Below are 23,824 nucleotides of genomic sequence, written 5' to 3'. Positions count from 1 at the left end.
AGAAAAGTGGTTTTTCGAAGACGTTGCTGCACAAACGCACTCCTAAGGTTTGGCAGTGAGGATGTGGAACATCTGGACTCATCACAACTGGAGGAACGTTGCTAGGAACATGTCTGCTGCATAACTACGTTATTAAATAGTCACAATCAAACCCCGAATCAGGAGTGCGCCTGCAGGGAGGAGAAAGTGTGTCTCAGCGGCCTGGTGTCAGCTAGAGGCGTGTGCGTGTGTGTGTGTGTGTGTGTGTGTGTGTGTGTGTGTGTGTGTGCGTGTGTGTGTGTGTGTGTAGGGGGTCCGCTGTAGTACATTCATGGTGAGAGGTTGGTAGGTAGATGCTGTCCCGCTCAGGAGGTGGGGTCAGCCTCCTGCAGGGCGCTCACGGCGACGTTCTTCCTAGAGAAGGATGCATTTTCCTTTCTCCACCCACGGGTTGTTCTTCATCAACTCCGGGTTCAGGAAGGGATCTTCGGGGACTCCGTCCTCTATCCACTTCACCAAACTTTGTGACAGACAGACAAAAACAGGTTTCAGTTTTATTTTACAAGACGAGCAAAGCAACAACCAGAAGAAACCCGTCTGATTTTCATTCGCCGCTCCGCCGAGAAGAGCGGGAGATGTTTACTCCGCTCATCTGGAGATCTGTAGCTCCTTTACCGATCTGCTTGGGTGTTTGTAGTGTCGGATGTTCCTGACGCTCTTGAACGTGCCCCGTGAGCTTGTGTTGCTGTGCTTGAGTTGGTTGTCATGACAACGGAGGTGTGTGCGTTAACCCTCCGAGTGGACGTGAAGGCTCGTGTGTTTATGTCTGTAACCTCTGGTGGCGTCACCTCGACCGCGGTCACCGCTAAACTCTAACCCCGGCTGGGTCATTCGAGTCTTTGCCCCCCGACCTGCATCGTGGGTCCTGACCCGGACCTGAAACCCGTGGCATGCACGTCGGTGTCGAGTCGACCGAGTTTAGGAGGGAGCTCTGACTGGGTTTTAGACTTTTCCTGCTGAGCAGAAACGACCACCGCAGTGCGCCGTTGCCGTGGTAACTACTCACTCTGTGACTGTTTTGGAGGATTTCTCTCGTTTGAAGGCCAGCTGGTATTTGAGGCTCTCCACCTCCTTCTTCATCTGGGGCAGGTCCATCTCATCCATGACTGCAGCCTGATGATGGGCTCTTCTACCTGCACAGAGAGGGAGGACCAGAGGTCTGTTAATGCACAACTAAACTCCAAACACCCGACCTGCACCCCGACACCTTCGACTCATCTCTGGTCTTGTGCTCAGAATGACAGCAGAGCTGCCTCCCGCAGTGAGAGTGAACACCTTTTATTTAACAGGAAGAAGAGAATGAACAGCATGTAGGTGTGCGCTGTCCCAGTTCCCGGCCGAGCCTACGACCGTCTGAAGCTCCCTCAGGTAAAGGCGACGCTGTTATGTAACGCTCCCTCCCTCTCCTCAGAAAGGACACGCGTCTTCAGTGAAGGCAGGGAGCAGCAGGGCTGGTCTTGTTGAGTTTTAGATGAGATCATGAATGTGACTCCTCCCTGAGGAGGAGCTCTTTCACTCCATCTTTAGACGTGCAGAAGCCACCAGGACCGTGGAACCGCCCCACCCTGCTGAAGGTGGGAGTGTTGGCCCCGCCGTGCGGAGGCACAAACGATGGACCCGTTTCTGCAGCTTCTGACGTTCTGGGTTAAATCTTGTGTTTGACTGAGATCTGAAGTCTTTAATAACGCTCCGACCTTCATCAGAGCTCACAACGACACACACACACACAACGACAGCCTGGGCCTACATCGGTAGTCCTCAGCGCTTCACAACTCTAAATACTTCACAGCCACATCAGGAACAAGCAGGAATGTGACCGGTTGGTTCTGGAGGACTCTGATGGACGCGAGCCCGGAGCGTCCCAGAGGATCCGGCCTCTTCCGGTGGGTTATGAGGCTTTCACTCCCTCCTGCTCCTCCTCCTGCTTTCTCTCACTTCCTACTTGCATCCTGTGTCCATGCAGGTCCAGCAGCTCTGGACGCTGCTGGCGAGGGATCGTGTTTAGCAGCTCCAACATGAAAATCAGAAACAACCCCTTTGTTTTCTGTGGCTTGGAGTCCGAGGCCAGAAATAGTAGCTCTGATTTAGTGAGAAGTGATAAAAACATCACTTCAGCTCGTTGCAGAGGAAAAGGGTGGCTGGTGTAAAACTGAAATGTGAGGTTTGTGCTGAAAGATGAGCTGGAGAAGACATCTGGGGAAGAAAGTGGCAGGACTTCCACTCCGTGCTTCTCCGTCTGGGCTGAGAGGACTCCAGCGCCACCCTTTCTGTAGACGAGATGAAGAGTTTTACTCTGACCCACAATCTGACTGAAAGCAAGAAACCGAGATGAAGGCAGAACCGGGCCGAGGCCTGAGACTGGCTTCTGCTCCAGGTGGGTGTGTGTGTGTGTGTGTGTGTGTGTGTGTGTGTGTGTGTGTGTGTGTGTGTGTGTGTGTGTGTGTGTGTGTGTGTGTGTGTGCGTGCCTGTGTGTGTGTGTATGAGTGTGAGTTTGTGTGTGCATGTATGCATGTGTGTGTGCATGCCTGTGTGTGTGTGTGAGTGTGTATGTGCATGCATGTGTGTGTGCATGTATGCATGTGTGCGTGTGTGTGTGTGTGTGTGTGCATGCATGTGTGTGAGTCCAGTAGCAGGTCTGATGACCACTTCCTGTGTGAGATCAGGTTTCAGCAGCATGCTTGGGGACGGCAGCAGGTCTGGACCCTTCCCTCTGTCTAACTGCAGCAGTCGGCATCTAGAAGCTAAGCGGCCATCTTCTACCTTCCACTCACAAGTTTCTCTTTTATCCACTCGTCCTCTTTCATTTAATCTTTCCTCTGATTTCTGTCCGTCTGTTCCTGAGCTGTAAATCTGGATTCTTTAGGTACGTGACTGTGTGGAAGGTTGCAGGTTCCAATCCCAGCTGCAGCTTTTCTGCGTGGTGTTAGCATGTTCTCCTCACACATGTGTATCTGTTCTGCAGGTACTCTGGTTTCCTCCCACAGATTAAAAGCATGCATGTCAGATCAGCTGGACAAGTGTCCCTAGGTCTGGCTGGTTGGTTGTCTCTGTGTCCCAACCACGGTCCCAACAGGAGACCTGTCCAGCGTGTCCCCCTGTTAGCTTCAGCTGCTATCAATGCTAACATGGGAGCTAGCGGTCACCGCTGAGGTCAGAAATAAGCCTGCATCCATCCTGTTTCCATCTATGAAGAATGGGATTAAAGCTCAGCAGCAGACGTGTGTCTCCAGACACCTGGTCCATGTCTGCTGTTGGATGGAGATAAATCTATTTATGTTCCAGGAGTGGGTGGTCCTTTGTTTAGAGCCTGACAGTCCGTGCAGAGAGGAACTGACCAGTTCATCGTGACCAAAAGCTGGTGGAAAGTAGAAAACAAGACCGTGTTTTGACTGCAGCAGCTGTCCTCAAGGACCAGAGATGTTTGGAGGTTCTCACTTGTTCAAGCTGGCTTTTGTGTGACCTTCATCACCTCCTTTTCCTTATTCCGCCTTTCCTTGGATCCACTGATTTCCCTCTTTACTTTCATTTTCTCTCTCCCTCTCCTTACAGTTTTTTTAAACAAAATATTTATTTTTCTCATTTTGAACATATTTTTAATCATTTTAAATATTTTTTATACCTTAATTTCTTTTTGTTTTTGACCTTTAGCCTGGTGCTGCACAACCAGTAGGCTTTGATCACTGGACCTCAGGGACCTGCTGGGGGTGTAGGGACTAAGAAGATCACCAATGTAAGATGGTGCTTGTCCATGTAAGGCCCGATAGACCAGAACCAGGATCTTGAAATGAACCCTGAAGTTGACTGGCAGCCAGTGAAGCTGGAGGAGAAGCGGGGTGATGTGGGTGTGTTTGGAGGACTTGGTCAGAAGCCGAGCACAGGCGTTCTGAACCACCTGTAGACGGTTCAGGGAGGTTCTGCTCAGACACGTGAAAAGAGAGTTACAGTAGTCTAAGCGTGAGGAGATGAAGGTGTGGAGAACTGTCTCAAGTTCAGAGCGGGACAGAATGGGACTCAGCTTAGCAACGTTCCTGAGATGGAAGAAGGAAGAGCCAACAAGAGAACTGACATGAGAATCCAGGGTGAGAGCTGGGTCAAAGGTCACGCCAAGATTCCTGACGGAAGGTTTGGTGTGAGAAGCAAGCTGACCAAGAGAGTCTCTGACTTTGGGAACCAGCTTGTCTGGGGCACAGATGAGGCTGAATCTGTCTTCTCAGGTAGATCGAGGGCGAGGCGTGTTGTGGCCGACGTGGAACAGTGGCAGACGCCTCCTGAAGGTAGCTAGCTAGCTGCTGATGATTACAGTGAGCTAGTCATGTTGATGGCTAACCCAATAACAGTGTCATTACCCTCAGCACGTGCCATTATGTTTGCTGTTACCGTGCCGACAACCAGCGTTTTCTTGTTGGCTTGTTTCCATTAAAAGTTGCTGACTGAGCTTTTATCGGAGTCGTCTTTATTTTCAGACGGCACATAAGACTCTCTCCGGTTTCCAGCCGGCGTCCACAAAGACCCAAAATCACGGAGTCTCATCAGAGCGCTCACACCGGCTGCAGATCAGGATGCTCTAGAAGGTTTCTGCATGGACTCCATTTTTTCTGGATTGTTGAAGGAATGACACGAGCCAGACAGGAAGTGAGATGTGTTTCAGCCATCGACATAAATATACTGGACATCTCCTGTCCATAGGCTCCAATATCATGTTTTTGAGGCTAAATGGGAGGTGGCCACCACCGCCATTTTGACCGTGTCACAGGTTCTGTCAAGCCCAGACAATTCCATAAAAGGGAAGAGAGGAGGAGCTGAGGGTGGGGCTGTAAGGCTGGGATCAACTGACGACACCCGGTCGAACTAGCTACAAGCTAACATGAAGCTAACGCGGAGGTGGGAGCTAAGCTAACGGAGGTAGCAACCTAGCTACAACCGGAGTTAACTGTGCACAACACCAGAGCTTCTGAGTCAGAGATACGCCGGGCTGACCGCTGGGTAAAACCGGGTGGAACACAGAGAGCTCCACAAGCCGGCAGCCGCACAGCAGATAAGCGCCGCTGCGATCTGAGATGCGCAGAGCTGCCGCTGGGGAGAACCGGGTGGAAAGGTTTCCCAGAGCTCCACAAGCCGTTAGCCCGCGCAGCAGACAGGAGCCGCGATCAGACAGAGACGCGCCGAGCTGCGGGGAGGGGAGAACCGGGTGGAAAACATCGGTCTCCGAGAGCTCCACAAGCCGATAGAGGGAACCCAGCTCCACCAACATGTTATATTTCAACCCATTTTCTAAAGTGCAGCATTATGTTAAATGCACTGGGTTTTACCCTATTACATTTAAATTTCATGGTTAAACAGTACATGTTAACATCTAAGCTCAGCTCGGCAGTGACCTAAAATACATAAATATAATTTTACTTACTGAAAATAATGAAGTGGAGACTCCTTGGATGCTCTATTAGTGCAATTAATGCCACAGCAAGTCATTTTGTCCAACAATTGCACAAATAATATCCAAAACAGAATACACACACACAGAGACTCAAAATCCCGGAACAGTTTCCAGGCCAGACCGAGGCTCTACTGAGGCCTTTCCACGGAGCTAGCTCTGTGGTCACGTGGGTCTGATGCTCATTAATTATACTGAATTTTAGGCTTTTAATACACTTAAACAGAAGAGTGAGAAAAACATTCACCCCCTTCAGAGTTGTCATGAGTGTAAACTAGATCATTTAAACCTAAAACATGTTCTGGTACCAGGCTGTAAACATGTTTATTTCTGCTGTGAAATTGGTATTTTTAACATGGGAGTCAATGAGGATTTGCTCGCTTCTGACAACAGCCCCTAGTGGATGAGGGTGGAACTGCAATTTATGGTACTTGCGGGTTTGATTCAATTTTGGAGCTGCATTGTGGGGGCTTGGTTTCAGCACAACAGGGGCGGCGTTAGGCCCGGCTACTTGGGCTGAAGCCCCGGATGTTTTATGAAAAGCCCCGGATCTAAATCGCGGAAGTAACATGCAGTACCAAAGTCCAACAGAGAGGGAGCAGCTGGCAGTAGTTTGTATACAGCCTGCCTGAGCCTCCACCACTGAAGAAGAAGCCCTTCAGCAGCCGGCTTCTTCTACACTCTCTGCCTGAAACGCATGAGTGAAGATGGACATGAGGACGTTTTTTAGACCAAAAGTACGGCGACAGAACCCCAGCTTTGATGAGACTGGTGCTGACTCAGGTTTGTGAGTCTTATTAGAAAATATTTGTTGTGCTGCTGGTTTGCCTAAAGTTAGCTTACTATCAGGTAAAGTTGTTGGAGAAAGAACGGGAATATTTACTATCATCTCACACTAAACACTAACAGGAACAATACTCTGCCCTGAATATGCTTCATATGTAGCTTCAGATTAAAAGTTATGTGGTACAAGTCATATATGATGATTAGTGCGTGTCACGTGTGTGGTGACACACTGTCAAGCCAAAACGGCTGTTGTGGAAGTGGGCTTAAGAAGCTTACGGGAGCTGAAAGCAAAGTGAACATGGAGGGCTGACGGGGGGGTGGGGGGTGGAAAACGCATCCTTTAAGCTCCCAGAGTGGATCCAGATAAGTGGTGGAAACGAGACCGATGAATGGAGGGAGGAAGAGCAGACGCAGTTCAACCATCGGATTTGGAAAGTTTGACCTACATGGAAAACGGGAAAATGAGCTTCCTGGACATGAAGAGACATAAAACTAAAGGGCTAGCTCTGCTTGGAGGGGAGGATGCTGCTCGTTTGTGACCGTGAGCACATGAGGAGAGGAAATAAGGTTTTATCCACTCTAAAAGGAAAATGGACTCCCATAATAATCCCTAACATCCAAGAATCTGTGAAACATGATGGTTTAAACACCCGAGAAGCGAGTTTGTGATCTAACCTGACTGAAACCCTGCTGCTGTAAAAGCAGAGAAGAGCTGCTACAGGAGCCTGGAGGTCAGTGAATTGTTTTGCTGTTGAGATAAAACTCTGATGAAATGCTGCTGGAGCTCTGGACCAGCTGCGCTGTGAGAAAACCCTGAAGAACATCTGAGAAGCTGGGTCTGAGTTCTAATCTGACCCGGGTTTGGGCTGCAGGCTGAAGCCGTTGCCTCACAGCAGGACAGCTGCAGGTTCAAATCCCTGCATGTACTCCTCACGCACGTGCAGGTTTCCCACCTCAAACTGAAAACATGCATGCTAGGCTGCTTGTCCCTGTGATGGACCAGAGACCGGTCCAGGGCGTCCCCCACCATCCAGCTCTCCGAAACCCCAACGAGGACGAATTCGCTTCAGGAGACGGGAGAGCGACCGGGTGGATCCGTCACAGGGTGCAGAGATGTGTTATTGTTCTGGTACCGCAGTGAGGTACATGTTCTGGTGTGTGTGTGTGTGTGTGTGTGTGTGTGTGTGTGTGTTGTTGGGGGGTAATGTAGGTCGGACAGTGATTTGGGTCACAAACATCTAAAGATTACCCTTTAGGCTCTTCTCTTCTGCCATCATCAAACCCTAGTGTGTGTGTGTGTGTGTATGTGTGTGTGTGTGTGTGTGTGTGTGTGTGTGTGTGTGCGTGTGTGTGTGTGTGTATGTGTGTGTGATCATATCTGACTCCTGTGACTGCTGTTTTAAGCTCGAAGCCACCAACCAACAACCCTCGGCCTGGTGACGGCGGTGAGGAGCAGGACGGCGCGCGGCAGAAGGTCGGATGCTGAGAGACGAGGAGCTGGAAGCAGCGGCAGCTCTCGGCGTGTGTACGGCTGCTGCGTTGTAAATAGTCTAAAAATAGAAAGGAGGAGGCAGAGCTCCTCTGACCATCTGAGAGTGGAGACGGGAACAGAAGGATCTGATGTTCAGGACCAGAGCTTCAACAAGATGATGAGTTCAGTGAGATCTGACGGACTGGAACCGGTCCAGATGACATCGCAGCAGGACGGCCGTGTCTGTACCGGGATGATCCGATCGATGGAATCTCATCAATGTGGAAATGGACTGGACGGGATTACGTCTGATCACACGGGCCTCCTCAACACCAGCGGGTTATACAACATTCACCACCAACCAACCCTACACGTTACACGTGACTCACTATCTCCATCACACGCGTAGAGCCACGGCGCTTTTACGGGCGTGTGAAACCACCTGATAGCCACCGCTGCACACGGCGACGGCTCAGACGTGGAGATGAATCCCACCGGTGTGGGATGTCTAGTGGGACTCCTAACTTATTACATGTTATGATGTCATCTCTACAAATGATAAAAGGTCGTTTTGTTTCTTGGTAACCTCCCTACCTCAGCACAGACTGGGCCCCCCGGGGCCGCGGGCCCCCGCTTCAGAACCACTCAACAGTAGAGTGATGAGAGTGTGATGGGCACCAGTATAGCAGACTGGTGGCAGCCATCTTGTTAATTTCATAATTAAAGATAGTTTGTCAAACTGATTGTTATGACGTCATTTTCTAAAGCTGAAAGCCTGAAGATGAAAGGAGACGACAGACCAAAGGTAGGGAAAGCCAAAACCACCTAAATGTCCAAGTGTGTGTCTACAGTACAAGGTCACTGGGACCCGGTCCTGGGGGGTCCATATGCTCCACTGGTTCCGGCTCGGTGCAGTTTGGTGAAGGAACCGGAACCGTCTAAAGCTCGGAACTGTTACGTCACTTCTAAATACCGGCCAGGAAGGATTGTTGGTGAAATTCATCTGGAACCGGAGCCGGTGTGATGAGGGATACCGGAGGACAATCCTACCTCACTGGCGGCTGTTGCTCTCCCAGGTCTGGAGGTACCGGAGGGAGGAACCGGAGACGGTGCTGCAGCAGATCGGCGCTGATCTCCCGGTCCGTTCCTGCGAGTCTGGTCTCTGTCTGAGGCGGAGCTCTGCCGGTATCCGCTGGGGGTGAGTGAGGATGAAAATCCGCAGTACGAGCAGTGCAACGGATGACGAGCAGTCTGGGTCTGCCCGGTAACCGGTTCCGGTGCTGGCCGGGAGCGAGGCGGAGAGGAGGAACTCAAAGAAGAAGTAGCGCTCCGGTTCTGCTGGGACCCTCCTTTATCTGTGTGTGTGTGTGTGTGTGTGTGTGTGTGTGTGTGTGTGTGTGTGTGTGTGTGTGTGTGTGTGTGTGTGTGTGTGTGTGTGTGTGTGTGTGTGTGTGTGTGGGGGAGGAGATGCTCCCTGAGGATGCGTTTGAACCACCGCACCGGACGGAAACCCTTCAAACTTTCTGCACAGCCCGCGCGTGTGCGCGTGTGCGGACACATTTTTGCCCCCTTTGCCAGACTCTTGATTTCTGACCAAATATGGACATTACCCGAAATAGATTTCCACTTAGAATAGGAGGAAACACACACACACACACACACACACACACACACACACACACACACACACACACACACACACACACACACACACACACACACACACACACAACTATAGGCTGTGGTTAACCACAAACAATGTCCTTAAAATATTAATTATGAAATTTGTTTTTAAAATTGTTTTTATTATAATTATAATAACAACTAAGGGACCAGATCCTCTATTATTATTATTATTATTATTATTATTATTATTATTATTACCTCTGTAGATTAATCCGGAACAGAGACTGGTTAGGGTTAAACCATCTGATAATGAGTCAGTGTGTGACCGGCCAATCAGATATTTAAAATTCGGGTTTATTTTCCTGGTCCCTGAACTCACCACCACTAATGGGACTAACTGGTCTTTCGTGTGGGAACCTTTGCTTCCAGAATCGTTTTTAACATAATCCGTTTTGGTCCACCAGACCAGAAATGATTAAATCAGATCCTGTTGGGTTCCAGGTTAGGTCACATGTCTTTGGTCCAGTCCAGTTAAATAAAACTCTTTGGAACATAAAACATGAATTTTCATCATTTCGTGTTGTTTTGTATGAAGTTCACTGTCTTTATTCTGTTCCGTGTTATGAGCATTTCTTTATTAATAATAATAATAATAATAATAATAATAATAATAATAATACAGATTTGATTTATAAAGCACTTTACACTGGAAACAAATCTCAAAGTGCTACAAAGCTAATTTAACCTGAGAGCTCTGGTTAAAGATGCGTTTTAAGACCAGATTTAAAAGCGCCTGTGCTATCCTCTTTTAAAACACAGATTCTTATTAAGACCAATGATTTTCTAACAGGTTGGTTATTTTATTATTTTAAACTCACATAGAAAATAATGTCTTTACCTTTTTCTGCTGTTGGGAAGTGAAGCTACTGGGAAAATGTCTGAGGTATATCTTCTTATCAGGAAAATGTCACATTTGTTTACATGGAGGAGGCGGGGCTTAGGAGTTGTCCTGGAGTCAGCCACAGGTCATGCTCCTATTGGTTCCAGCTTCAGCTCTAGGACACAGATGTGTTGGGTGGCTGGGTTAAACCCAACCCCGGGGAGTTAAAACACCCCAGGCCTGGTCCGGTTTGACCCGTGTTCAGCAGCAGTTTTCAGTGTGGCTCCCTGAACAGCCTGTGTTTGGAGAAATTGAGCTAATGTTCAGTTCAGTTTTTAAATATCAGCAGCTGAGTCGTGTTCAGTGGGGAATTCTTTATTTTTCTGCTGAAATAATGGAGAAATGACACTGAAGCCCTGGGCCAATCAGATGAGGGATGTGAACTCTGTTCCTCTGAAGTGAAGCCTCAGACAGGAATGATGCAGGATTGAGCCCTAACCCATTTCCACAGACACCTGTAGCTACCTGCTCCTGTTTCCATCCCAGTGCTGCTCTCAGACTCACCGTCCAGTCTGTGCTGACTCAGCAATTACCAGGAGGGTGGCGGCTTTTCTCAGCAGATGTGTTGTAATATGAGAGTGGACCAAGGGAATCAGATTTAAAGTGTCAGACATCAGCGATGCAGCACAATCAGAGGCTGCAGTAATGGGATTACTCTGAGCCAGGAGGCCAGAGGGCTCTGGCTGGGAGGTGAAAGCGTAGACACACGCCTGTTCACACAAGCAGAAATGAGCAGATTTACAACAAGTTGGATGGATTTGTTTCAAAGCCACGTGTGATGGAAAGCAACGATGCTTGGTACTGGACAGAAGCACAGAGCCAGACGTTTGGATACGGAGAACTCTGGAACCCGGACGTTGCTTTTCAGACGACAGAAGATGTGGGTTATTAACGTTTACGTTTATATCCGACTGTGTTAGTCATTTTGGAGAATCTGCTCTGGACCTGGGGGATTGGGTCCTGGTCTTTATGCTGCCGGTAGAGGGCGGGACCATGCAGCGGTGTCTGGCCCTGGCTCGGGGGCCTTGGGTGGACCCTGGTTCCTCCTGAACTGGCAGGAACTCTTCCATTCCATAACGAGGGAAGGGGAGGACCTAACTTTGAGGTGACGGTGGCACAGGAGTTAAGTGCTCGCCTAGTAATCAGAAGGTTGCAGGTATGAGCCCCTCTCAGTGTGTCCTTGGGCAAGACACTTAACCCCACCTTGCCTGCTGGTGGTGGTCAGAGGGACCGGTGGCGCCTGTGCTCGGCCAACACGCATCAACACCACGCTGGAGCAGGCGGAGGGAGACTGGGGGTCTTATCACACCTCTGTTCTCTGTTGGCTGCCCAGGGCTGGAGGCTAGTAGTGGGAGTTCTGGTCTGGGGTGGTGGGTTGCTTTGCTCTGCGATGGGCGAAGATGCCTGCTCATCATTACCCAACAGGGTTAGCTCTGGTGTCCGGGAACAGCTCTGTGCAACGGTACCGGGACCAGAGTCAGTAGGGTGTGTGTGGGGAGTGTGAGTGGGTGTATGAAGCACACGTTTGTGTGTCTTAGGGGTGTATGTGTTTACGTGAGAGCATGAGGGAAGGAGTGTGTGACTGTATCTGTCAGGTGGGGTCGTGGTCCTCGGACTCTGTCGGGTCTTCGCCGGGGTTGGACACCGTTGGGTTCCGGGTCGCTGGGTTCCGAGCTCGGCCTCGGGGGTGGGCAGCTGCGGGCAGGCCTGGGGGTTGCTGTTGTTATCTCCCGGGGCTCACTCACTATTGGACACTCCTGTAGAGAAACCTTACATACACAAGTGCACGTACACACACACGTGCTCACATGGTGCTCTCACAAGGATGGACTTGGGCACGCTCAACACATGACCTAAGGCTGTGGTTGGCACTAAATGCACCGTGAATCTTCTCTGTGTGCTTCTCAGTAAAAGTTGTTCCTGTTCCTCATGTTGTGGTCGCAGTGATATTTGGGTTTTGTTGGATTGTGTGTCCCCCCTTCTCTCTCTCTCTTTCTGCAGGCCTAGAAGCAGATTCTTGCTCATTATTTATTAGCTTTTTTAAACCCCCCCTTCCCACCTCTTCCTTTCTCTCCCCCTTTCTCTTACCCCAGTTTCGCACCGGAAGCATCGGCAGCGCGAAACGGCAGCGGAACGGTTTACTCACAAACTTTGAACTTTTGTCCTTTCCACACCGGGAGAGCCTTGGCAGCGGCACGGCACGGCTTCCTCACTGTGCTCTTCGCTTGACTTGTGATATCACACGATCCCTCGAGACTTCACTGTTTGCTTATGCAATCCGCCGTAACACCAAAAAGAAGGAAATCACGGTTGATATCACAGTTTGATGTCATAGATGATGTTGTTCCTCTCCACTGCCAGGATTAAAGCCATGAAAAACACACCGCTGCACTTCTGGAAGGAGGCTGTGAGTAAAGAAGCTGTTGGGTCACACGTAAGCTTCACATCAGCGGTACTCAACAGGTAGGACCTGGCCCGCGGGCCGTCTCTTTGTGGCTCCCGAACCCCACGTGCAACTGTTTCCTAAGAAGAAGAAGATCATTTCTATAGCGCCTCTCAAGATAAAAACCACGAGGCGCTTCACAAAAACAAAAAATGTAAAAATATAAAAAAGATTTTTGAAATGGTTAAAATATATTTAAAATGAGCAAAAATAGGCAACTGTGATTAAAAATGTAAAGAAAGAGAGAGAGTGAACAGGAAAGAGGGAAATCAGTGGATCCTGAGGAAGGTGGGATAGGTTCAAAAGCCAGCTTGAAAAGGTGAGTCTTCAGCTGCTTTTTAAAGGAGACCACTGAGTCCACTGATCTCAGGCTCAGGGGGAGAGAGGTCCAGAGTCTGGGGGCCACAGCAGCAGATGATCTGTCACTGTCACCTGTCTAAGGATCTCAAAGCCCTGTTGGGTGTAGATACCTGAAGGAGATCTGACGTGTATTCTGGCCCCATGCTACCGAGTGGTTTACTAACTAGTAGAAGTACTAAATCAGTCATGTGGTTTACTGGTAAACAGTGTGGAGATTTAAGAACAGGAGATAGCCGTAGCTACGTGGCTAGCGCGGGGCTAACTAGATCAGAACCACCCCGTAGCGGTCCTCCAGTAGAACCCGAGCAGCCGGGACCTCAGGCCGGCTGGGTGACGGTACGCAGGAAGCATAGAACCCAGCCCGTGGGCCACCACCAACCCGTCCACGTTTCTAATAGATTTTCCCCGCTCAGTGACGCACCCACTGACAAGCCGACTCTGATCATTGGCAGCTCCATAGTCAGAAACGTGGCATTAGAGGCTCCAACAACCATAGTTAAATGTTTACCTGGGGGCAAGAGCAGGCGACATTAAATCTTATCTGAAACTGCTGGCTAAGGATAAGCATGAATACAGTAAGATTGTTATTCACGCTGGCGGTAACGACACCCGGTTACGCCAATCGGAGGTCACTAACATTAATGTTGCTTCGGTGTGTAAGTTTGCCAAAACAATGTCGGACTCCGTAATTTTCTCTGGCCCCCTCCCTGATCGGACCAGTGACCACATGTTTAGCCGCATGCTGTCCTTCAACCGCTGGCTGTCTAGGTGGTGTCCTGAAAACAACGTGGGCTACATTGATAATTGGAAAACTTTTTGGGGAAAACCTGGTCTGATGCGGAGAGACGGCATCCATCCCTCTTTGGATGGTGCAGCTCTTCTTTCTAGGAACATGGCCAGTTTTATTAGTCCTCCATGACTACCCAGGGTCCAGACCAGGAAGCAGTCGTCCAGCCTCTGTCCCACATCTGTTTGTTTAGTTTGGTTCTTAACGGCTTTAGTTTGTGTAGAACCAGCGTTAACCATCCTAATGCATTCATGACCTCATACCCGTTTACTGTACATGGTGTCACGTCTCCTTTTTGCTTTGTCGCTTCATCTGTTTACCAGGCCTCTTGTGCCTGAGCTGTTTATCTCTCAGGGCTGTCTTTGCTGCTTTGTTTGTTCCTGCAGGGATTTTTACTCCCGAGCCTCCCGGGGGAGGAGGCTCCCACCCTGGGGTAGCGACGCTGGTGGTGGCTGGGCTCAGCCTGACCTCGCACCGTGGCCTCATCCTGGGGACCCACCAATGCGTGAGGTCACAGACCAAGACAGGGCGGCTGGGGCGGTCCTTAACCTTCCGATCCGCGGTGGAACACCCGTTTCTGTTCACGTGTTGTTTAGAATAAACCAGAAAGGTTTGGTCGCCCTCTCATTTCTTCTTGTTGAACGTTGAAGCTCTACTGGGAATCGAGTTGGGATCCAGTCAGGCGTTTGAACTGGCCCTAACTGGGTTCGTCTGATCTCTTCTACACAGAAGGTTCTGGAAACACCACCTAGCTTTAGCCTTCTGGTGGGTCGTTGTCTACCCCATCGCATTAATCCGATGTCACTCACGAGAGGGCATTTGATTAATCCTTGCACAGAGGAGGGTCTGGATTAGATTAGATTATGGGTCTTTGTGTAAAATGCTGGGCTGAAAGTGTCTGCTGTGAGCCTCGGTACTGGGATGAGACCTCCTTAAACTGGTTACTCTGGTTATTAGAGAAAGTCCACTGGATCACAGGACCCGGGTTCTGGATGAGGTCAGGCCTTCAGATGAATTAAATGAAAGGATTTTCTCTGGACGATCTTCACGGACTCACATGCTGTCTCAGTAAAAAGACTGAAAGTGTTCTGGATATTTCTCTAAGCGCTGAACCGCTTCTGCTCGCGTGCAGGGAGGCGGAGCTTGTTCAAAACTAGAAAACACACTTTTATTCTGATCTAATGCGAGCACCAGCGGCACTCAGGGACCGGAGGCTTACTCAGCACTGATCAATGATTCATGGAGCTCGTCTCAGATGGAAGTTCACTTCAGGAACCTCGGCGTTCCTTCACAGGAATAAATGACCAAGAGAGACGGACAGAAATGAAAAATAGATCAGGCACACGGGGTAAAAGGAGCTTTTGGATGAGAGGATGACTTAAAAAGGAAGGACTGTCTGTGTGTGTCTTATTCTGCTGCTAAAAATATCCCGTCTTCCACATCATGTCCCATAAAGGGAGTTTTCCATCCCAGCTTAATGTCTTTCTCATCATTTTTCTGCCCTCTTCCACTCAAACGTCCGACTCCTCTGACCTCAGCTCAAGTCTTCATTCTGACTAATTAGCAGACGTGGCTGAGTTCTCCTTCTTTCTGCTCGTTTTAAACCACGCGTGTTCTTTATGACGTTAATAAAGGCAGGAAGATGCCTTTGATTCCCTCGTCATCTGCCCGTTCTCTCTGCCTCACCCCTCCTCACCCGTCGGCCTCTCGTTGTCCTGCTGTGATCCGCCGTGTCTGGCCGTAGGCTTGCATGGCGACCCCTGCTGGATCGAGTCGATGGATAGAGCTGTGACCCGGTTGTGCTGTGGTGGCTGACGGGGTTAGCGTAGTTTTGGGCTTGCAGGACTTCTTAATGGCTGACTCACACGTAACGATAGGCAGCTTTGGAAAAAGAGCAAGTGCGCTAAGCTAATGTGCCCGTCTGACCTAGAGGTCTTCCTAAAAGCCTTCCTTCTGACAGGATGACTTCAGCAGTCATTCACCCTTTATGAGCGATGGAGAGTCATAGGTCAGTGAGACCAGCTGCCTCCCGGTGTCGTCCAATAAGAACAGGCCAGGCCTGAGGTGTGATGTGATTGGGTGTGTTTCTGCGAGGACCATCAGATCAGGATGAAAGTGCAGGAGAGCATCTTAACACTGGGTCCAGTGTGAGTAGGAACCACCACCCAGCACACGCAGGTCCAGCGGCACCCATGTTCTGCTCCAGGGTCGGGTTGTGGAGGTGACAGCTCCTGCTGCGATCCCAACGTGTCCCGTTGTTTCTGCAGCAGGTTCTGGGTCCACAACTTCATCACACTTGTGTTTCTTCTTCCACCTGCTGTGGGACGGACGGTTTCCTCTCCTATCCCCTCAGAGCGTGCACACCCAAGCGCTGATCAAATCAGAGATCTGCCTTTTTTCTTGTGGTGTCTGCCACCACAACCCCGTGGGAACAGAAACTCCCACGCCACCGTTCGGCGTGCAGTTCAACAACCTTAGTTTCCTCACAGCAGCTGTCTGTTTGAGGCTCGGTTTGGAGTGGGAAAGATGAAGGTGTGTGGTTACCATGGTGACCCACATCAGCCACTGGCATCAGCTTTTACATTTCTTACACAGTTTATACGTAGCTTCAAAACGAACCCTCTCGCTGTGGCGTAAAACTATCAGAGGCTGAGAACACGACAACTCTTCTCGCTGAAACGATGTGGACTTGTTGACCTTTGATGATCAGATCCAGTCTGAGCTCCGCTCAACAAGGACGTGTTTTCAGAGCCAGGTGTCCCAGGGCCTCTGAGAGGCCGGCGGCTCTGAGCGTCCAGGTAAAAACATCTTTGACTTGCAAATGTGCACCTTTGCAGCTAGTTTGTTTATGTTGCTATTTGCCTGTTTGGCACGAGACCTCTGAAAACTCCTCGTGTTTCTGGCGTTCTGCTGTTAGAAATCTAAGCATGACATTATTCTGAAGAACGGAGCGAATAAAGCCTTTCACGTGTTTCGTGAGAGGAAACCCGAGCTTCGCGTGACTTCTCTGTGTAGAAGAAGGAGCACTGGGTCGTCGAGCATCGGCTCCCTGCGACACAACACTCGGATCACACATTCAGTGAGAACGCCAAAGCCTTGTGTGCAGACGGTCAGCTGTTTGGGACACGGACCAATAGGAAGTGAGCTGCTAACCTCTGAAGAGGCTGGCGACACGTGCTCCAGCTGAAGGTCTGGTGGTGACGGGGGCTGCTCTTCACAAAGGAGATAAAGCTGCTAATGGTGCTCTAATGGAACGCTGAGCCGAGCGCATGCATCAACATCTTTTATTGATGGCTGCATTCGGGTCAGCTGCTCTGCGTGCGCGGACATCAGCAGCAGGCTGAAGGCTTCTGTTTGCTGACACGAGTCCGTTTTTATTCCTCTAGCAGGAAGCAACAGGCCTGGGATGCTGGTGCTAGAGCTTGTTGGTATCAGTGGTGCCTTGCACTGAGCAGGTTGCAGGTTTAAATCCCGGCTGCGGTGGAGTGAGCGTGGGTGGGTTATCTCCTGGTGCTCCGCTTCCTCCCACAGATCAAAAACATACCTGTTTGGTTAATTAAAGGCTTTAAAAGTGTCCCCAGGTGTGACTCGTTGTTCGTGTCTCTGCTGCTGGACTGGACACCTGTGCAGGCCGTCCCCCACCCCACCACTACTGGTTTGAATAACCAGTGATCGCTTTTACGCCTCCAGAATGGGATCGTTGGAAAATCAAAAGATTTTAGAGTCAGTCCGATTCAAGATGGCCGCCCAACACAGCTAATCATAGCCAACAACGTCGACACCTTTGCATTTCACAGTAACACACAATTACAGCAGCTGGAAGACAGCTTTCATCGCCTTAGTTGTGATATTCTACGTTTCTTTAATATTTAAACGGCGTAAATATCCTGCAATAATCAGTGTTTCAGCTTCACCCTGGTAGGGTTCAAAGAACCGTTTCAAGTTCCTGAAAAACATCATAAATGTGTAAAAGCTAAAGATGTCCAGACGTCCAAACGTTAGCTGACTTCAGGGATGGTTTGGTTTTGGTTGATGAGTTAAAGTCTGACTCTGTTTAGACGAATGGCGCCATCCTCTGGAGAGACAAAGCAGCACAGCAAAGAGGACCAACAGTAACTATCTCCTTAGAGAACTCCAGATCCACACAGAAAGGCTCTTGAAGCACCGTGGAGGACATGCTGTGGGCACAGCACACATACCAGCAGGATCAGCTGTCTGATGCTGTTTAGGTAAAGTGTGCAAAACCAGCTTTTGTCTCTCCAGGAGGTATCCATCTTTAGTGCGGTGCTGCACATGACCAATCGGACCCAACACCTGCAGAGATGTGGAGGAACGCCCCTGGGTGTGAAGGTGTGGGCTCTGCACTTTAATATTTATACCATCTAGAGCTGCCTCGGCCATTGGAAGATTAGTTAAGAGATGAAAACGTGATTATGTGGAAAGTTGATGAATCCTTTATTGTCACCATGCATGAAGAAACGGCAACATCAGTGGAACTAAAACCAGATAAATGACATCATGGAGGAAGCAGATATGTGCTTCAGAGTTTAGGCTTCTAGCAGCCCACAGACAGAACCTGCCTGCCTCTCAGCGGAGGTGTCTCGTCCAGGCGGTGCCTCTGCAGGACTCACAGCAAAGATCTGCCGGGCCTTTCTGGGCAGTGCCGAGGTGATGTCCACTTCAGGTTGGCTTACAGCTGTGTCTCCAGAAACTTGACCGAGGCCAGTTGCTCCACAAATGCCCCCTTAAAGGCAAACGGGGCTCAATGATTCAATCTAGGGATATATATCGGCATCAGTATCGGTCCGATAAACAAAACCAGGCCGATATCAACAACCAATATTTTTTTCCATCTTGTCTATTTGTTTGCCTGTTTCAGAGGGTGGGGTGGGGGGGTGGGGGGGGTGTAATTGTATAGTCATGTGACAGTGATTGTAATCATCTCAGAAGCGTAAATCTGTGTGGTGGGTGTGTACATAATTACGTAAATTCAGCTTTAATCATTTCTATTTTATACAAAATTGCCGATTTTAGAAGCATTAATGTCAGCATATCGGTATCGACAGGTATCGGTTATCGGCCATAACAGTGATCTTAATATCGTGTATCGGCCCTAACATTTCATATCGGTGCATCACTAATTCAATCTTTAACACCATTTTTAGTTTTTCCAGAGTTCACACAACTTCCCTGTAGGCTGTCCTAAGTTTTAATGAAAGACTGGCAGATAAAATCCGCTTGAGCCTCACTGGTTACCATACCATTTATTTATAAAGAACCTTTAAAACACAGCATGTCAGCTGACCTCAGAGCCCGCTTTGGCACGTAGGGATTGGTAAAAGGCAGAGATGTCCTGGAGCAGAGCCATTCAAACTCTTAAAGACAAAGGCCAGGAGCTTAAGTTTACAGGTAACCAATGCAGATGTTACAGAACAGGAGTGATGGGGGAACGCCTGTTAGTGCTTGTCAGGAACCTGGCTGCAGCGTTCTGAACCACCTGGAGTCAATTTAGAGCTGAAGCTGGAACACCAAAGAGGATATGGTTGGCATAATCCAAGCAGGAAGTAATAAAAGCATGAAGGACAGATTCTAAGTGCGGCCGCTTCAAGATCGCTTTTAGACGAATTAGATAGCGCAGCAGGAAAAAACAAGACGTACAGCATCAGTCTGAAGTACCATCATGATACCTACATCAAGTTTTACCACAAGGCCAGTCACACACACTGTTGCTGAACAAAAACACATGTACACCACAGATTAGTCATCAGATATCTGTTGTTATTGTGATGCGATGTGGGGCGGGGCATGCAGTCCCGGTGTGCAGTTGGACCCAGGTGCAGGCAATGATTGCAGCGATGAGGACAGGGTGGAGATTAAAATGGGTTGTGAGTCAGTCTTTGGATGACAGAGAGAGTGACTGTTTCGAGCTGCTGGACGCGGTACTCAGGTGACCGGTCGATCGCAGCTGGTTAGGGCTGCCGGCGACGAAGATGGGTAGTGGGTGAGGTGAGTGTTTCCTGTGACAGGAAGGGAGGCTGGTCGCCTCCTGTAGTCAGTCAGAGGGGCTGTTAGATGGGCACAGTCTATTGGGCTGGACAGTTCAAGATGGCAGCTGACGTTAATAATTGGGATGAAGCACTAAGATTGAAGTTCATGTGTTTACTGTTCTCGGGCAGAGCTCGAGAAGTCTACGGTGGCTTGGCAGAAACTGAGAGAAATGATTATACACGGTTGAAAGCAGCAATGTCTAGGTGTCTAGACCCTTGTGATAGTGGTGACTGGAACCGCGCTAGCTTTGCTGCCCGCAGGAGGCTGCAACATGACAAACATCAGAGTTTGGAATGGCACGTGGGCATTTGGTTGTTAAAGCCTATCCAACAGCAGATCCTCAGACCCAAGACCTCCTGGCCAAGGATCATTTTGTAACTCATGTTGGATGTGGGGATTTAAGTTAGTCTGTGAAGTGCTAAGCCCGACTCGCTTGATGCTGTCGAGCTGGTGCTCATTAAGAGCTTGGAGGGCAGCTCTTTACGTGATGCTAAGGTGCGTGGTGTCACTGAGGAGGTGAAGGAGGAACGGATTGACACTCTTTGGGGAATTGTGGAGGGGTTGAAGCAGGAGGTGCAGTCTCTGCAGAGTGCAGTCCAAATGCTGACTAAGCCAATGCCACCTCGAGTTTCTTGGGGCTGGCATCCTACTATAGGCGGTTCATTAAAGGGTTTGCACACATTGCCCGCCCGCTGCATCAGTTGGTAGAGAAGGGGAAGCGGTTCCGGTGGTCTGAAGACTGTCAGGTGGCATTCGACGAGCTCAAGGCCAGATTGATAGCAGCCCCAGTGCTGGCTTACCCAGACCCCAATAAGCCATTTATTCTAGATACAGACGCTAGTGATGTGGGAATAGGAGCGGTGTCATCTCAAGTGGAGGAGGACGGGGAGAGGGTGATAGCATATGCAAGTAGGGCTCTCACAAAACAAGAGCGCAAGTACGCCACAACCAAAAAGCACCCTTGGGTGTGGTTGTTTTTACGAAACACTTTAAGCATTATCTTTTGGGCAGGAAGTTTGCTTTAAGGACTGATCATAATTCCTTCAGGTGGCTACATAATTTCCAGGGTTTAGAGAGCCAGTTGGCCAGGTGGGTGGAACAGCTGGCTAGTTTTCAGTACAAGATTACATCGCCCAGGCAAAGTGCATTGTAATGCTGATGCCCTCTCCAGAGTCACAGCCCGTGATTGGGATCTTCAGCCCTTGGGTGGGGAGGGGTCAGAAGAGCAAGCGTGTGGTGAGGAACGGAGAGCGTGTTCTGTGCAGGAAGGGGAGGGGAACTCCAGCCAGCCAGCCATGAGTTGGCTCTAGCCCAGATGCAGTGTTACAATGAGTCATGGATTCTAAAATGTCAGTGGGAGGTAGCTGTCCCTTAGAAGAGCTTGAGTTGCGACCTTTCACTGCTATATGGGATCAGCTTGAAGTACGGGGTCTAGGCTTGTGAGGATTGCCCCTGCACATTCGGATGCTGCCACACGTGTGCAGGTTGTGCTGCCACAAGTTATGGTTCCTGAAGTGCTGGAGCAGCTGCATAACATTCCAACAGGAGGGCATTTGGGGGTGCAGAAGTTACAGGCCAAGGTAAAGGATCAGTGTTTTTGGCCAGGGTGGTTTAAGGATGTTAGAAAATGGGTTGGTGCCTGTGCCGAGTGTGGCTTGGGTAAATTATGGGGAAGACAGCCGTGCGCCCCTTTGCAGCCTTCGGTTGTTGGTAGACCTTTCAAACGTGTGGCTGTGGACCTTTTAGGTCTTCTCCCTGAAACGGGGAAGGGGAACAAGTATATTATGGTTGTGGGAGATTATTTTTCAAAATGGACCGAGGCGTTCCCGCTCCCTAGTCAGGAAGCAAGAAACATTGCCAAGGTCCTGACGGAAGAATGGGTGTGCCGATATGGGGTGCCACGCAGCCTCCGCTCCGATCAGGGCCGGAACTTTTAATCCACATTGTTCAAAGAGTTGTGCAGGTTGTTGCAGATTCCTAAGTCCCGGACATCTCCCTACCACCCCCAGTCGGACGGGTTAGTAGAAAGGTTTAACAGAACACTTTGGTCCATGCTAACCTTGTTTGTGGAGGACAATCAACTTAATTGGAACGCCCTGTTGCCCTACATCATGCTAGCCTATCGGAGTAGCGCTCATGCAAGCACATTGGTCACCCCATATAAAGTTTTATTTGGGCGGGAGATCATGTTGCCAGTTGACGTCATGCTGGATGTGGGTAATCAGGCACAGTTTTCCTCGGTGGATGAGTATGTGACAACGTTGCAGGAAACTCTGTATACAGTTGTGGAGGCCGTGAAGAGCCGTCAGGTGAAGGCCTCTGTGCGGCAACAGTCATCTTATGATTTGCGAGCCAAATTCGAGTTTTATGCTGAGGGCGAAGAGGTGTGGGTACGGAATAAGGCTAGGAGAAGGGGGGTCTGCCCAAAGTTGCAGCGGCACTATAAAGGTCTGTATAGGGTGGTTGAGCGGGTGTCAGAGTTGCTGTATCGGATCGTGCCAGTACAGGGGGGGGGGGGGGGGGGGGGGCGGGTCAGAATGTGTGATTCACTTTAACAGACTCAAGCCCTGCACTTCTTCCTTGGCAGTTTCAGCTCCGTTGGCTGTGGGGTCCAGAGGTCGAGAGTGGCGACGATCTACACAAACTGGGGCTGCCTGGAGTGGTGACGGATGGACGAGAGGGGCGACAGGAGCAGCAATACCACCGACCATCGGAGGACAAACCAGAGGATGCATTGCCCAGGAGGAGGCTGCAGGAGCAGAGGACTGAGGAAAGAAGGCTGGCTGGCCTGCCTTCGTCAACTGTGACTAATGTACAGGCACCTGCACCAATGGTCCAGCAGGGGGCTGCAGGCCAGGGTGGAGACATGGGCCATGAGCGTCCTGTGGGACGCCAAAGAAGGCCGCCCGTGTGGACTAGGGACTATAAAATGGATTTTTAGGACTTGGGGACAAGTCCTCTCAGACATAACAGGGGGGAGTGTGATGCGGGGCGGGACATGCAGCCCCGGTGTGCAGCTGGACCCAGGTGCAGGCAATGATTGCAGTGATGAGGGCACAGTGGAGCTTAAAATGGGTTGTGAGTCAGTCTTTGGATGACAGAGGGAGTGACTGTTTCGAGTTGCTGGACACGGTACTCAGGTGATGGGGGAGGGGTCGATCGCAGCTGGTTAGGGCTGCCGGCGACGAAGATAGGTAGTGGGTGAGGTGAGTGTTTCCTGTGACAGGAGGGGAGGCTGGTTGCCTCCTGCAGTCAGTCAGAGGGGCTGTTAGACGGGCACCGTGGTCCGCGGCGCTCACTCCCCTTTATGCTCTGCGCTCCTACCGAGGAACATCAGGTCAGAGGAGCTAACTGGCCCGCCGCCAGCACGTTGATTCCTGGGGCGCTGGACGGCGTTGGAAGCTCAGACCCTGAGCGGGTCGCCCTGACTGGGCAAGTTAAAGCGCTTTTCTTTGTTGTATAAACAGAGTTTTAAAGGGAGGGTTGTGGGTTTCAGGCTTGCGTGATTTTTAATATTAACATTATAAATAAAGGTTGTTGTTGTTTAAAACCCTGGGACTGTGATTACTGAAAGGTTCTGACAAGGACAACATTTTTGTCCCTGCAACCCCCCCTCGATTTTACATTATTAAATAAATAAAGGAATAAAACAGCAGTGTCGCCCAAAATATGTTGAATCCACTTTCAGAAATGTTTACTTGGATACGTAGTTTTTCTTTTTTTAGGTCACATTTTTATCTAATTTCTTTCAATTCAATTCAATTTTATTTATATAGCACCAAATCACGACAAGAGTCGTCTCAAGGCACTTCACATAATAAACATTCCAATTCAGGTCAGTTCATTAAGCCAATCAGAAATAATGTTTCCTATATAAGGAACCCAGCAGGTT

General features: G+C 49.8%; 1 protein-coding gene across 1 annotated transcript; it reads right to left on the bottom strand.

The window, feature by feature from the left end:
* Positions 1-255: 255 nt before the first annotated feature.
* Positions 256-9,006, bottom strand: gng13b (guanine nucleotide binding protein (G protein), gamma 13b). Its single transcript, XM_015976122.3, has 3 exons — positions 8,779-9,006; positions 1,046-1,172; positions 256-499 (listed from the first exon to the last, which is right to left on the bottom strand). The coding sequence occupies exons 2-3, from the start codon at positions 1,141-1,143 to the stop codon at positions 394-396; spliced, it is 204 nt and encodes a 67-aa protein (XP_015831608.1). The 5' UTR covers positions 1,144-1,172; positions 8,779-9,006; the 3' UTR covers positions 256-393.
* Positions 9,007-23,824: the final 14,818 nt, after the last annotated feature.

Source organism: Nothobranchius furzeri, chromosome 12 (genome assembly GCF_043380555.1).
Source record: "Nothobranchius furzeri strain GRZ-AD chromosome 12, NfurGRZ-RIMD1, whole genome shotgun sequence".
Classification (NCBI taxonomy): domain Eukaryota; kingdom Metazoa; phylum Chordata; class Actinopteri; order Cyprinodontiformes; family Nothobranchiidae; genus Nothobranchius; species Nothobranchius furzeri.
This window is presented reverse-complemented; position numbering and strand designations above follow the sequence as displayed.

Excerpts from the sequence above, each read along its gene's own strand:
- gng13b (XM_015976122.3), bottom strand. The coding sequence starts at position 1,143 with ATGGATGAGATGGACCTGCCCCAGATGAAGAAGGAGGTGGAGAGCCTC. Across the intron at positions 500-1,045 it reads TCCTCCAAAACAGTCACAGA|TTTGGTGAAGTGGATAGAGG; the intron begins GTGAGTAGTTAC and ends TCTGTCACAAAG.